The sequence below is a fragment of the Labeo rohita genome, chromosome 13, assembly GCF_022985175.1.
Source record: "Labeo rohita strain BAU-BD-2019 chromosome 13, IGBB_LRoh.1.0, whole genome shotgun sequence".
Classification (NCBI taxonomy): domain Eukaryota; kingdom Metazoa; phylum Chordata; class Actinopteri; order Cypriniformes; family Cyprinidae; genus Labeo; species Labeo rohita.
This window is the reverse complement of record NC_066881.1, coordinates 36475055-36491144: the sequence shown is the minus strand read 5'-3', so window position 1 is coordinate 36491144 and position 16090 is coordinate 36475055. Positions and strand designations below refer to the sequence as shown.

General features: G+C 41.0%; 1 protein-coding gene and 1 long non-coding RNA gene across 2 annotated transcripts; both read right to left on the bottom strand.

Moving 5' to 3' along the window:
- Window positions 1–446: 446 nt before the first annotated feature.
- On the bottom strand, window positions 447–5360 carry LOC127175656 (uncharacterized). The gene is made up of 3 exons (XR_007829020.1): window positions 4840–5360; window positions 3249–4661; window positions 447–881 (listed from the first exon to the last, which is right to left on the bottom strand). It is a non-coding gene; the product is annotated as an uncharacterized LOC127175656 (long non-coding RNA).
- A 1142-nt stretch (window positions 5361–6502) lies between these two features.
- npas4l (neuronal PAS domain protein 4 like) lies at window positions 6503–13045 on the bottom strand. The gene is made up of 9 exons (XM_051126793.1): window positions 12205–13045; window positions 11959–12023; window positions 11501–11664; window positions 11270–11412; window positions 9919–10015; window positions 9602–9836; window positions 9390–9499; window positions 8713–8848; window positions 6503–7982 (listed from the first exon to the last, which is right to left on the bottom strand). Exons 2-9 carry the CDS (start codon window positions 12009–12011, stop codon window positions 7118–7120), a joined length of 1803 nt encoding a protein of 600 aa, XP_050982750.1. The 5' UTR covers window positions 12012–12023; window positions 12205–13045; the 3' UTR covers window positions 6503–7117.
- Window positions 13046–16090: the final 3045 nt, after the last annotated feature.

Here is a 16090-nt window from a genome sequence, read left to right as displayed (position 1 = left end):
TCATTCGGAATCAGTTGAAAACATCCAGTTATCTCACACCATTCAACACAGTCTGACATTTATCAGTATATTGTAATAAATCTTTGAGAAATGATTGTTGTATGTGATTGACTATCACTCTATACAGACTAATACAATGTAAAGACAGCAAATGGTAGAAGCAAAAGAACACAAAACAGCAAAACAACAAAGTTAAAGAGGGTATCTGTGTGTGTGTGTGTGTGTGTGTGTGTGTGTGTGTGTGTGTGTGTGTGTGTGCAAAGCATGTTTATTTCCAAGCTATTTCTCAGAAATTCGTCCAGCTTTATATTGCAAACCTACTCTTCACGCATTGCTTGCTACACTTTGTGGAGTATAAATTATATATAATTTATTTGATATATAAATCATAGATCAAATAAATCATTTTGAACAGTCACTGACAAGGAATTGAACTGAACTGAATTTATTACCATTCCAACTGGTCATTATGGATGCATTTCACTAGTGTATACAACAAATAAATAACATGTTTAGCATATTATAAACCAATTGTGTACATTTTATTTATTACTATAATTTTACACCTTAAAATAATGATTTTGGAAAATGCATTGCCATGACACACATCAGGAGCAGCAAAATTAAACATGAGAAATATCTGTGCTGATGGACTCAATATGCCTCGGGATGTTCCTGCATTTCACTCTCACTCTGACACTGACCAGGAATGGCCTATATTTGCAGTGTGGCCAGAAGAAAATAAATAAAAAACATCCTTTCAGGATCCATCTGGAGACATCCTGTCAGAAACGTCCAGGTGAGTTTTGTACGATCCTGACAGCAGGAGGAAAAACTCAGCCGCACTGATTCAGGGGAGAAAAATCCCTACAGACCCTCATCTGTGCAAAAAAAAAAAAAAAAAAAAACTGATTTTGTAAAATCCAAACTCTCAGTTTAAAGAACACAAACCTTGTTCTCTTGTTTTTCATTTGATACTATTAAAAAAAAGACTATGTATGCAGCAGTGAATGTGTAGTGGACTACACCAATCTAGTTCATAATTATAATTAGCAGACATAAGCCGTGTTTTTTATCATCTGAAACGTGCTGCGATTTATATTCCAAAGTGTCTTATATAATGCAATTAACACCAAGTACTTAAAGCACACACATCTGGATTTGTGCCATGAGGTCAGGGTTTGTTTATTTCCCACAGGCGCTAGTTCCACGTTTTCATTTATACTCACTTGTTTAGGCTTGGCATATATAATAAATGTTATTCATATTGAATGTCACTATAATTTAGTGATCTGTTCTGAATACTGTCAGATTCGGAAAATTTGGAGTGACAACAACTAAAATGCATTTTAATCGTTTTATAATATTTGTAAACACTGTATATTTTTTATTGATATTTTACGTAATTTCTGAATGTAATAATAAAAAACAACTTAACCGTCATGACGTGATCTCATTGGAATTCCTGTGTGTTTTATATAAATTGCAGATCTTCAAAACATACATTTCCTTACGTTTCCATAGACCAGGGTTTCTCAAATGTGTTGCGAGTTCAGCTCCAACCCTGATCAACTCACCTCTAATGACCCTGAAGACATTGATTAGCACGCTCAGGTGTGTTTGATTAGGGTTAGCGCTAAACTCTGCAGGAAAGTGGATCTCGTGGGCCAGATTTGAGGATCCCTGCCACAGACAGTGATACGTACTGATGTATATCATCATCAGTTCAATACGTACTGATGTATTTACGGCATCTAAACATACAGTACTGACAACACCTAAAACATCAATTACTTACATATGAACAACTTTACAGACTTACAATTACCTTATGCATCTTGCAATCACGGCAGTAACATTTTCATTCAATTGTATATTTAGTTGTGATATCAGTGGCATTATGTTTTCAGTTTCATTATTAAATGAAGTTTAATATGAACCAGTCTGTTCTGCATGATTTTTGCCGCCAACTCGTTTCGAAGTTTCCACTGAAATAATGAACCGCGGCTCAGCTGTATTCAGATTCATTTCTATTCCAGCACGACACCACGGACCTGAGCACAAAGAGCCATCCGTGCAGATAAATGTGTGTTACTGAATCAGATGTGGATGTGGACGGTTTGTCTCCGTCCGTCCTCACAGACGCTCTCGTGTCTGAATGGGAGTAAATCCATGACCAAAGAAAATGAAGGTATGGACAAAACATCTCCGTATCAATAAGCTTTACAATATGGGGCAGAATCCAATTAAAAGCACAAAAGAAATCAATACAAAGCAATCTAGGGTTATTTTTTAGGGGCCCCAGAAACCCCAGCGGCCCCTGCCATTACTCACAGCTGCTTAAAACATGTCGAGAAACGAAGCAGAAACTCAGTGTCTCACTGGTTCTCTGTAGTTTCTCTGCAACGCTGCTTATGCAAGGACAAACCCACGACCTTCCTCTCGCTGCTGAAATCATGACGGACATTATCGAGAACCAGCCGACCGAGAAGATCTGAACGTACTGCTCAATCTTTACTCAGTCAGTCTCATGCTGTAAAACTAAACACTGCTATTAACGCGTCATCAAAACATTCATTTGTTCACCTGTAGGGTTTTACCCAGTTTCTCTTGTTTAAATACCCTACAGATCGACCACAACAATGAGCGGAGTCTACAGCCAAACCTGGAGCTGCTGGATGAACACCATCAGACCTGAACCTCAGGAAAACTACAATCATGAGCTTCACACAGTATTCACACCCACTGACTCGCTCAGTAAACAAGACCTGTCTCTGACTGTGTGTGTGTGTCTCGTGTGCCAGGTAATCCATTCCCACCAGGAAAGCTGTTTAATATATATCTATATATTTGCATTCTGTAAATCCTCGTCCTGCTGATTCCAGCATGTTTCTGATTTCACAGACAGCGAATCACGCCTCTGTATATGAGGAGCGGCGGAGGTGGAGTTTGTCTATTTTGGTTCTATTTATTTAAGAGTTAAGAAGAGTTTTTTTCTCCTCCTTTAAAATGTGGGACACACTGAAGATGTGAAAACACAAACAACCAAAACAACAACTTGACGCTTACTACGGGTTTGAGCCCAGAGAACGAAGAGGAGAAGCGTTTAACTCAATGAGACGTCGCTGGAATCACGTACACAATATTCACATAAATTCTCCACAATAACAATAAAAAACACCAAGTCCTAAACAAATAACAGCATTACAAGTGAACACATTTCCTTCAGAAAACAAACAGAAACTTACATAGTCTTTGTAGATTTGTCTTCAAATGAATCCACCACGTGATTATTCCACAAAAACGACTGTAAATCCCTGGTCAAAGGTCAAGATTCGTTCACATCATGTTGTTCACGCAGGAGGACATAACTGTTCAAAACAGGCCTATCGATTGTTGTTGTTGTTTTTTGTTACCCTCATTAATCTAAAATGTCTCCCATGACCTGTATTTCTTCCTTTCGCAAACATCAAATTAAAAGTCCCCTGCACTTCCTGTTGTGCTCAGGAATCAAGCAGGAACTGCTCTACAAACACACAGGTTCACATGACATTGTCTTTGTGGTGATGTCAATGTGCTTCTGTCATTTCCCAGCATGTCTCCCTCAGAAAACATTTAGACCCGGGGTGGCGAACGTCGGTCCTGGAGAGCTTTGCTTTAACCCTAATCAAACACACCTGAACAGGAAAACTGAGGTGTGAAGGCTTACTAGGATTCTACAGGCAGGTGAGATTTTATTAGGGTTTCCATGACCGGAGTTTGTCTGATTTGGACTGATGCATCTGGAAAACGCTTTTACTCCGAGAGCCTCACATCGACATCGACGTGTTCATCAGCGCATTTCTGTAGCTGCTAATAGGGATCAGTTATGACTTCCAGAGCAAAATAAAAATGAAAACATAAATATGTCAAATAAAATAATTAATGCATTATAAGTGTCAGATTCAGACAGATTGACTGACATGGCAATAAAGAAATAAACTAAAGTTAACTTAAAGAGTCTTTACAGTTCATTTTTCATATCTGAGGTTCATTTATCTGTCATTATTGTTCAAATAATCATCTCTTAAGTCATGGGTTAGGACAAATAAAAGTAAAAGGAGGGAAAATAGCAACATCCAGAACTGATAAAAGTGACCTTTTTTAATGTTTGCATTTGCATGGTTTGGTGTGATTTTGTGAAGCATTAAACAGACTGAATTGATGGTCTGACTGCACTGATCATCTGAATCAGATGAGTTAAAACAGGAAAACCTACAGATCCACTGATCTCATGTGAGACAATGAACCAGAGCAGCTTCCCTACAGAATACATTAGATGAGTTTTTAACCCAGGATAGAAAAGATTAGTTTTTAGCTTGTTAGTTGGTGTTAATCATTCTCTGGTTTTTCTCAGAACGTTACGGCAGGACCGAGTTCGTCTCGTCAGGAAAGCGCAGCGGCTGCAGGTGATGCTGTGCTCTGACCGACCGTCACCACGGCAACAGGTTCACTGTGGCTGCAGGCGTGACATCCCACCGTTTGTTTAGTTAGCAAAACGATGCGTCACGAATCCGTCGCGTGTTCCTGAGCGATTCTGATCCACTGAACGCTGTTAGACTCCAGAGTGCTTTTGATGTTCAGTCTTTACCTCTGGAAGAACCTGGACTCAGTAGCAGCTACTGTAGATACAAGAACTCATGAGAAACATTACAGAAAAAACAAGATCTGACAGAAAATGCACTGGGTTTAAATACTCTGATTGAATGAATGAAACTAAAGACACCTGGAAACACGTCCAGCACAGGAGAAAAAAGCATTAGGACAGGAGTGGAGATCTTCAACCCTGATCAAACACACCTGTCTGTAATGATCAAGTGCTCCTTCAGATCCTAATCCGTTGGTTCAGGGTTGGAGCTGAAGATTGAGCAGCCCTGCATCAGGACAAGAAATCAAAACATAAACCTGCAGAGATTTCAAAATAAAAGCCGAATCATGACCTGGAAACCGATCCGTGTCGATCTGTGCATCACAAATGAGTTTTCTGATCACTTTCTCTCTCACACACAGAAAACTCTGTAGATCCACACAAGAAAAGTGAAGTTCTGATGTCACTTTCAGCAAGCAGGAAACGTTTCTCTTTTCTCTTATTTTAAATGAATACAGGTGAACCTGTGATGCTCACGGTGTCCCTGAAGAAGAACAACACGTCCTCCCCTGAGAGTCAGTCTGAAGACATTCACACAGAGACAGACAGACAGAAGTGTGCTGAAGGATCACAGCCGCTTGATTGTTGTGATGACTGACAGTCAGAACCCGTGAGAACCGCTTATGCCATCAGCGGTTTTGGCAGATTGATATTTTATCATCATTACAGCTTTAAAGGGAAAGAGGGAAGTGCAGCGTGACGTCTGGAGTCTTCCTGCAGGAATCTCAGCTGAACGCGGGTCTGTAGCGCCACCTGGTGGCCATGAGGTGTAATGACTGGATGACGTTTGAAAACAGTCCTAATAAATATAAAACTGTTTACTTCCCTGCAATTTAATTATATTGCTTGCAAAATATTTTATTCACAAACACAAGGTTATGAAATTTACCCCTCACCTTTCTTACTTTCAAGAAGACATTAAAATCTATATTAAATCTTTAAAAACTAAACTAAAACTTTGAATGATTGCTCACTTTTTGGTGCTTTTGTACAATTTTTATTTGATCATTTATGTTTTGAGGGAAAAGTATGTTTATTGTTATGTGATCTGCTTATTTATTTATTTATCATGTATTTATTTATTTGTTTATTTATTTGTTTATTTATTTTTATTTTAAACTCTTTTAAATGACAATTGCTATGTATTGTTTGGCCATCGTTGAACCCCTGGCATGTGTTTTCTCACAATTGTAAGTGTAACCGGTGCTGTTTTCGTTCATCTGTAACCTCAGTGAATCGTCTAAAAACTGTCCATGGAAAGGATTAAAACTCTTTTGTTTTGTTTCACCATATAGGTGACCCTGGATAGATTTATACATCATCTGAAATAAATTAATTTATTAAAGCTGAATAAATGAGCTTTCTATTGCTGTATGGTTTGTTAGAATAGGACGATATTTGCTCGAGATACAACTATTTGAAAATCTGGAATCTGAGGGTGCAAAAAAAAAAAAAAAAAAAAAAAAAAAAAAAATCGAAATAGAAATGAGAAAATCACCTTTCAAATTGTTCAAATGAAGTTGTTAGCAATGCATACTACTGATCAAAAATTTTGATATATTTATTTATTTTTATTTTTTATATTTATTTTTGATATATTTACGGTAAGAAATTTACAAAATATCTTCACGGAACATGATCTTTACTTACTATCCTAATGATTTTTTGCATAAAAGAAAAAAATCGATAAATTTGACCCATACAATGTATTTTTGGTTATTGCTACAAATAAACCCGGTTTTGTGCTCCAGGGTCACATATGTGGTTTCATGATGAGATCGGTGTCATTTATGACTGAACAGATGACAGTTTCAGTTCTCTTAACAACTTTATTGACATCACATACAAAAATAGAAACTAAGAGCAAGAATATATAAATAAACTGTTTTGTACATATTCGCTCTAAACATTATAAGTAACTCTGACATGAGAAACAGAGAGAGAGCAAACATAAGGCTTCAGTGAGGCTGAACATGACATTCATTCATGAAACAGAACATCTGTTCGCTGGAATGGTCCACAAATCATAAACCACAGAAAATAAATATACAGCAACACGACAGAAAGAGTGTTTGTTTGGAGTGATCTCATTGGCTTCACGAGGTAGCTTTAGTTCATCGCTCTTGTTTGAGGATCTTCTGTGTCGTACGAGTAAGTGCGTAGTAGCGTATTATTGAGTCGTTTACAAAGACCACATCTACTACATGCTACTGAGACACTAGCGACACAAGCAACAGAGCAGAAAGAGGACAGTGCTGACCCTGCTATTGATTCTTCACCTTCTTAAAACACTGCAGGTGTATAAAGAATTCTTGAGAAACCGCTTCCTCATCAGATTCTCCAGCCGCTGGTTGCCATGGCAATATGCCATACCGGGTTACTAACGTAAGTCACGGACTTCAGTCGGTTCACGGATCGATCCGGCGATCATCAAAACGCCGTCCGGTCGCCGCCGTACACGCACTGATGGAGCCGACGCGGCTCACCGTTTGTCTGACGGCAGACGCCGGGCTCCGCCGAGGACGCTCCGACCCCGCTCCGGTTCCAGGCGCAGTCCGGCTCTTTGGCCGAGATCAGGTCTCTCAGGATGCTGTCGATGACGGTCTCGTCCAGCAGCGGCTCGGACGCGGGCGGCCAGCAGAGGGCGCCGTCGGGCTGGGGTCGGTGTGTCGCGCCGTAGGCGTCGAAGCTGCTGGCCAGAGAGCGGATCTGACAGGCCAGCGTCCCGATCTCGGCCCGCTCCGTCTCGCTGTACAGGAAGCGTCCGTCGGCGGTGGGCGAGGGCTCGGGCGTGAGCGGACCGCCGTCCTGAGGAAGAGCGAACACGCCAAAGTCCTCCGGATGCAGAACGCAGTCCGACGCGCCCTCGCAGACGTCCAGCACGGGCCGGTAGACGGGGACCAGATGAGCGTCTGGCAGAGAGACGGGAGAAACGGCGCAGGACGGGTCGGAGAACGGCCGAGGGAACGCTTGAGACGGGCAGAACCCATCCGCCAGCTGCTCGAACGCGCCGTAGCCGTCAGACAGGAAGTCAGAGGAGTGGGAGGAAGTGGGGCTGTACGGCGGGGTGGAGAAGAAGGCCGGCTGCTCTACGACCGCGAGCGACGCGCTCCTGAGCTCCGCGTCTGTGCCGACGGATCGCTGGACGTCGCTGGTCTCCGAGCTTCTCCCGAGCGTCTCTCTCGTTGTCTTCGCCGAGCGGACGGGACGCCGAGACTCCGGAGCGCCGCAAACCGTCTGTGACGTCAGCGCAGAGCCGTAGAGTTTGTCTTTGAGATAGACGGCCTCCGCTTCGCTGCGGACGAGAAACCGAGAGAAAATCAGTCACACGTTTCACACGCTGTTTGAGTTCCCAGATTTTTACTGACTAAAAACCTCAATTTCCATGAACTATAATGAACGGATCCGTCCATTTGCAAGCTTTATTTACGTGATCACAGACATTTTTAGTACAAAACACACAACTTTTTTTTCTTTTTGCTTTTACCTGTTAAATGCACTTCCATATTTTTCTGTAGTATTTCTACAGAAATTAATTTATAGTTGTTGTTTTTTTGCTTTCAAGGGTTAAACACTTGTCGTCAAGTCCATCATTCAGTGTTTTTATTTCTTCTCATTTAGTTTTTGCTTTTCTATCATCTACTTTTAACACCCAATCTCTGAAGAGGTCATTTTGTAGCTAAAGACCTTGAAATTTTCCTGGCATATTTGCCTTACTTAACACTTACAGCCTGGTGACTTCAGTGATCGCCAATTGACGACTGATTGAAAAACAGCCGAACCCTAACAACAGGCAAAATGCGTGAAACAACGTGTTTAAAAAAAAAAATGGTATTTAAAAAAAAAATGACATTTTGATATATCGAAACTTTTAAATTTAAAAAGCAACAAACAAAAATCCCTGACATTCCATGACTTGGACAAAAAAAAATCCCTGACTTTCACCGTCTGGAATAGCCCTTTTAAAATTCTATGATATTCCATGACCCCGCTGGAGAAAGACAAAAGAAGATGAAGATGTTCACCTGATGACGTGATTTGTGCAGGCGATCGATTCTCTGGCTCCGTCCATTGACGCACATACGTAGAGGCAGATCCACGACAGATCCTTACACTGCAGTCGGATCAGCATCTCTCCGCTCGCGTCGCCGTCATCTCCAACTGTCAGACGAGAAACGTGTGTCGGTTCAGCTGCGTGTTCCTCAATGCACTAAATCAACGTACTACCGTTCAAAAGGCTTAATGTTTTTGAACAAAGTCTCTTCTGATCACCAAGGCTGCATTTATTTGCTCAAGAATACAGTACAATTGTGAAATATTATTATAATTTAAAACAGCTGTTTTCTGTGTGAATTGTCAGCATCATTACTCCAGTCTTCAGTCACATGACCCTTCAGAAAGCATTCTAATATGCTGATTTGCTGCTCAACAAACATTTATGATTATTATCAATGTTGAAAACAGTTGTGCTGCACAATATTTTTGTGGAAATCGTCATACATTATATTTTTTTTAGGATTCACAGATCAATAGAAAGTCCAAAAGAACAGCATTTGCTTGAAACAGAAATCTTTTGTAACATTATAAATGTCTTTACTGACACTTTTGATGCAATGTGTGCTTGATGAAGAAAAGTACTAATTTCTCACTGAGGCCAAACGTTTGCGCAGATATATATACATATATGTTTAAGTGAACTCACTAAGCAACCGATGGCAGCCGGCGGCGAGCGTCAGATCATCCGGATGCAGGAGTTCGTACCACGATCGACCAATCAGCTCCTCTGCCGAGAAACCCAGGTGGAACAAAACACTGTGGAACAACCCATATCATTCATTGCATTAAACTGCTAAAAGAAATGCATTTTATTGGTCGATCAGCACAGCTCAGTAATGTAAGACAGGGCGTTCGTACCTGTAGGGGGCGTGAGTGAGCCTCATGTCCGGCCCGTGGAGCGTCTGGAAGCAGGCGGAGGCGCTGAGGAGCTCGCTGTCCTTCAGTCTGTTGACTGTGGGCGTACAGAGGGCCACAAACAGAGCGGCGTTTGGCGGGCCGTCCTGGAAACGCCCCCTCACCAGCATGGAGCAGCAGCTGCCGTACTGGAGCCGGAACGCTTTGGAGGTGTGCATGCGACACACGAAACCGCGCTCTGAGAGAGAGACACGACATCAGACCCGATCTGGACGCGACTCGACTCGACACGATACGGAGAGACTGAAGGTCACGCTCACCTGCTGAGACGCCCCGCTCTCTCAAAATGAGTCTCGCCGCTTCTGCGTCACGACTGTCCATCATATCGTAGAACGTGTCTCCCTGAAGGACGTCCACCTACAGAGCAACACAAAACACTGGAGTTCAGATACCGGCTACAACTTTTGACCAACTCTGCTTTCCATGCAATCTGACAAAAATCAACACTGGAGCCGTGAAACACCAAAAAATATAAAATACGTGAGAAATTCAGAAAATCCTTTGAACAAATCTATTTTAGTTGGTCGATTTCTTGACTGTAAAACACAGCTAGCTAAAGAAATTCACAAATCAGACAAGTTTTCCCTTTCAAGCAAGCTCTGAGTTCTCATGTATTTTCACATTTTAGCATTTGTCAAGCTGCAGTAACAGTTTCTGCTTTTAACCCGACTGATTTTTGGCACATCCGGTGGGAGTCGGTTTGACCCCAACACAAAAATCACAACGAAATTTGTACACCCTTCCCAAAATGCACATTTATGACCCTAAATGAGAAATATTCACAAAACATTTAAGCAGTTTTTAACCAGTTTTTCAAGCAGTTAAAAAAAAAAAAAGTACCTTAATAGTTCTGGCTTTTTTAAGTTGATTGATTACATTGATAACTGCAAACATTTTTTGCATTACAAGTTTTCTAAAACGTTACGTTTAAATATGCAAATGCGGCATTATTTAATGAAATATGCGCTAATTTGCACACATTTCTAGTAAAAAAAAAATAATCTAAACACTGGATGAAGTCAGTCTCAAAATTTTGGTTTTGTTTTTGACATATTAGAGTCTAACGTTTTTACAGAGGGAATTTTGAGTATCTTATGTTTGTCACTCCATAATTCAGAAAATACTTGGAGAGAAAACAGTATAGTTCCACATTTTTGAGGGAAATAAAATGTAGTATATAATTAAGCAAATAATGCCTCAGTAAAAAAACCTTCAGGATACAGACGGGGATAAAGATGTAAAGTGTGGTGTGTGTAAGTGCTGCTGAAGTGTTGATTTATGGCTCAGTGTAGGAGAAAAAACTCATTTTTCAGAAAATGACCTTTAAAAACATGAATTGCAATTGAAATGTATTGACACAAATAGATAAAGTGCTATAAAAGAAACACTCAACAGTGTCTTTTGGATGTTTTCTTTCCACTAGTCTGAAAAAATGAAATGAAAAACCAAAAAGCCCAAAATATCAAACTTGACAAGTGCACGAAAAAAACGCAGCGTCTCTCTTTAAAAGTCCAGTGTGGGTCAGTTAGATCACCGAATAAATACTGAACATAACAACGGATAAACGTATGTGCATACGAAACAGAAAAGATAACAGAGAGTTTCACTCACCATGGACAGGCCGAGATATTCTGGCACATTTTCAGACACGTACACCAGTTTCCCGTCTCTCGTCAAAGCGACAATAAATCCAGGCAGCGCTTGCAGGAAGCTCTCATACAGAGGAGAAGCTCCACCGCCGTCCTCGTGAACACCTGCACCCACCAAAACCACAGCGCACCCGTTTAGATCCGACCCAGACTCTGGCCGACGCAACGTTCTCACAAATGTGACTGCGTTTACCTGTGAGGAGCACGCTCTTCCTGACGTAGGTGCAGATGAGAGACATGGAGTGCAGGTAGGACAGACGCTCCTGGTCTTCAGCCGAGATGGGCAGCAGCGCCCGCATGATCCGGATCTCTCCGTTGATGTGGTCTCGCCGGGCTTTGGACGCCCCTTTAGTGGACCTGCGTCCCACCGTGAGGACAGAGAGACAGAGGGTCAGACGCTGAAGACAAACACTGCCAGAAGCCAGACAATAAATCATGCAGATCAGCACTTGCTGCTTTGCTTTTCCACTCACTGATTTCACCATTTATTACGAAAGATGATCTCTAATAGCTCATGTGTTAGTTTAGATGATTGACAGAGCCTTTACAGAGTCTCAGTGAATGAGAAACTTTTTATAAAGAGGGAGTCCAGGATGGATCACACACACACGCACACACACGCACACACACGCTGTGTCTGTCAGGACTGACCTGAAGCGTTTGGACGCGCGCAGAATCCGCCTGACGCTCGTGTCGCAGCTCATCCTCACAGAGATCTGAATCAACACAGAGACTGCACGTTAAATACATGAAAACGACTTGACTCATTCATTTATGCGGAAACAATCTCTAATAACATGCAAAACAGCGCGAGCCGATGACAGGTCAGTAGTTAGTTGTTCAGTTGAGGTTAGTTTAGGTTAGGTTAGTCAGTGGTAGTTGAGCTGCTCGCCTCACCTCTGACTGTGTGTGTGTGATGATCCGTGGAGTCTGTCGTGGTTTATATAGTCTCAGTGAGCTCAACCTGAGACCTGGAGGAGAAGAAAAAACTCCTCCGCCGTGACGACATGAGGAGTGACCTGATATTTATAGCGCGAGTGTAAAAATACCTACAGTGACATCATCACAATAAACACACACACACACACACACACACACACACACACACAGCAGTAGTGAGGGTTATTAGTTACTCCACTCGGAGTTTAATCACAGTAAAGACAGATACAATAACATTTCATTCATTTCATCAGATTCACGCAGACACTTTGTGAAGTTTGTGATTCAAGGCTGTAAAACACTTTCACAATCAGAACAGATTTTAACCCTTGGGCTGTTAGCGGGAAATCCTTCACCTAATTTGATGGCGCTTTTAAAAATTGAAACATTTTTAAAAATTAAAAATATATTATAGCAATATTTCAACGGGCACAGGGGTTTGTGCTTGTTTTTGGAACTGACTGATTTGAGCTCATGCACCTCAATTTTTGCAGAAACTCAGATGTTCAATCAATACAAAACCTCTGATGAATGCAAGAAAACAAGATGACAAAAAGATGGATCCAAGATTTGGTAATAATACACTATTAACATTCCACTGTCACTTTTAATCTTTTTATTTCATTTATATTCTAAGGAGATCAAGTAAAAAAAAAAAGACAGACAGAATATATTTATAAATATATGTATTCTACAAGCAAAATGGATTATTTCTTTAAATTGGAAAAGTGTATGTGCACCAAATATAGAATGTTGGCTGAAAGAAATGGTGCCAAACATGTCAATGGAAAAGATAACTTATCTATTAAGAGATTAATTCTTTTTTTTTTTTTTGAGTTTAGGGACCTTTCCAATTGTTCCAAAGAGAAGAGGTGATATTGTATATTAATGAAAAATACTGAGAAGCTTTTTTCGTTTGTGTTCTCTGTGTTACATGGACATTTACATGTGTATAGTTAAAATGCAATAAAAAGATAAAAAACAGAAGGTTAAAAAAAAAACTGCATCACTAAACGACTGAGAATCTCACATGAACGACTTCTGAGTCATAACAAAAATATCAGTTGAAAACAATATGCGGTAAAATAGCAAAATGGCAAACATTCAATTCAATTCAAGTTTATTTGTATAGTGCTTTCACAAAGCAGCTTTACAGAAAATTAAAGTTTCTACAGTATATTTAGTAGTAGCTTACTAGTGATGACTACAGTCTGTCAAGTTGATGTACGGTAAAAACCAGTTAATGATGTAATCAAACAGATGATGAACACTATTAACAGTGATTATTGTATGTTGCATTCAAATTTATAGCAAAATTCAGTAGTGCTGTATGTCGTTTCAGGGTTGGCATCATCTCTTCTTAGGAGTTCTGGATCCAGACTGAACCTTGTGTAATTTCTAGTTACCACGGGATGTCAATTAAAATGCAAAAATTATGAGATGCATTATTTGAATGCTTGGCTAAAGAGATGAGTCTTTAATCTAGATTTAAACAGAGAGAGCGTGTCTGAACCCCAAACGTCATCCGGAAGGCTGTTCCAGAGTTTGGGAGTCAAATGCGAAAAAGCTGGACTTTGCTATCCTAGGTAGAGTTTTGTGACCTTAGCGAGCGTGATGGATTGTAGCGTGGTAGGAGACTAGTTAGGTACGCAGGAGCTAAACCGTTAAGGGCCTTATAGGTAAGAAGTACTATTTTGTAGCTGATGCGGCAGTGCAGAGACTTTGGGAAATTGGGGTAATATGATCATATTTTCTTGACCTGGTAAGGACTCTTGCAACTGCATTTTGGACTATCTGTAGCTTGTTTATTGAAGATGCAGGACTAACAGCTAGTACAGGACAATAGTCCAGTCTAGAGCTCATGAATGCGTGAACAAGCTTTTCTGCATCAGAAACAGGTCACATGTTTCATGCAGGGTCCTCCAGCCTTGAGCGAGATCTGCAGAGGCTTCAGCGTGGCACCTGAAGCAGCCCAGATGAAGACGTGGCGGTGACGGACGCAGAGGTGAGCGTCTCGGTGACGGTGAGCCGTCGGTCCGTGTCGTGCTGCGGGTCGCCGCGGGGCCGGTTTGGGTTCAGCGTGAGCGTTCAGAGCTGGATCGAGTCAAAGCAAACCTCAGACTAGAAGGAAATGTTTTATATGAAGGTCGTCAGAATAAAGTGGGTCTGTGGAGTTTCCCGTCTGCAGCGCCGCCGCACTTAACACTGTAGATAACACACGACTTTATAGCAGCGGCTACTGACAGACACGAACACACTGCCACTGCGACAGACTGAGAGACTGAGAGACGTCTGCGCAGGAACTACGAGATCTTCACATGGGCTTCTGCCGTCACAGATGACATTGAATCTCCCACAGACTGATCCGTCTGGAGCATCGATGTCATTAACGGACAGAACACACGTCTGTGCCCATCGTTTACAAATCTTCAACCGGCTTCACTGGATCGGTGTTAGAGGAATCGCAAACACGCATCCATACGTGGCAGCAGATCAGAAACCTCAGGAACGATGAGGACGCGTCTAATGAGCTGCCAGGGGTCGGCAGAAATCATCTTCAGGTGATTCATCACAGTCACTTTGGTTTTGTTCATGTGATGTCAGAGCTGAAGTGCGTTTGACTCCAGGGATTGGCGCGGAGGTCAAAACAAGCACGGGCTCATGACACGACATGAGTTTAATGCTCTATTTGGGTCTGGAGAAGCTCGTCCCCGGAGAGAGCGACGATGGGGCTCGCAGGCGTCCGACACACGAGCTTCGGCCATTAGCGCTCGGCCGAAGGCACAAGTTTAAGGTTCCTGTGAAAACGAGCAGGCCGACAGGTGGGTTTCGTCCCGTCGCGATTCCTCCGGCAGTTAACCTTTAGCTTTCACAACCTTTGCTCAATAGAAGCTCGTTAAGGTCACGTCCACCGAGAGATCAGCCGAATCCATCACGCTTCATACGTGAAGATGGCGCTGGAGCCTCTGGAGCACCGAAGACACATTAAGAATAGATCACACCGTTTGTGTGTAAATACGACACACACATGTTGTGCCAAAGCGTCTCAGGTTGACCGTTATGGTCCTTTAAGATCAAGTGCTTTTATTAAACATCAGACGGAGGAACGGCTCTGCCATTTCAGTCTGATGCCGTACGGGGAGAAACTTTAATGCTTTACAGAAAGCCATTATGAGTAATGCATTACAAAAGTATTATTAATGCATTCATTTTGCCTTGTAATGCAAATTATAACGTATTATCATAAATAATTGAAAAGATCATTTGCAAAAACAGTTAACTCCATTTTTAACCATTTTAAAAAATCATGTTTTTTCATTGTGCATTACAATTAATCTCAAACTGCAGCTGGGTTATTTGGATTAAGTAGAAAATAACTTTAAAAACACAATAAAACCATAAAAACATGACAACATAAAAAAAGATTAAAAAAAAAATCTGTTATCTGTTTTTGCAAATGAACTCTTCAATTACTTGCTCATCTTTAGAAAGTGCATTTAAACACGACCAATTTCAGATTTAACAAGAAATGTGCAAATATTATAATGTATTTTAACTTTGCTTACAACTGTTTATGAAGATTAAATGCATTATGATTTACATTATGAATATCTGTTTAATGCATCATACAGTACATAAAGGCTTCAAGTAAATGTTCATCTTTAATCAGAATGACATTAAAAAGAGGCCAAACTGATGTCTAAAGCTGTGGATTAATAAAGCAACGGGTTTGATTCTGGAGAAATAAATGTTCATTTAAAAATATTCTTTTATTTAATCACATCTTCTCAAAATTGTGCTCAAATGTGTAGGTGTTACAGGAAAACAACTCCCAGTGTGCTTT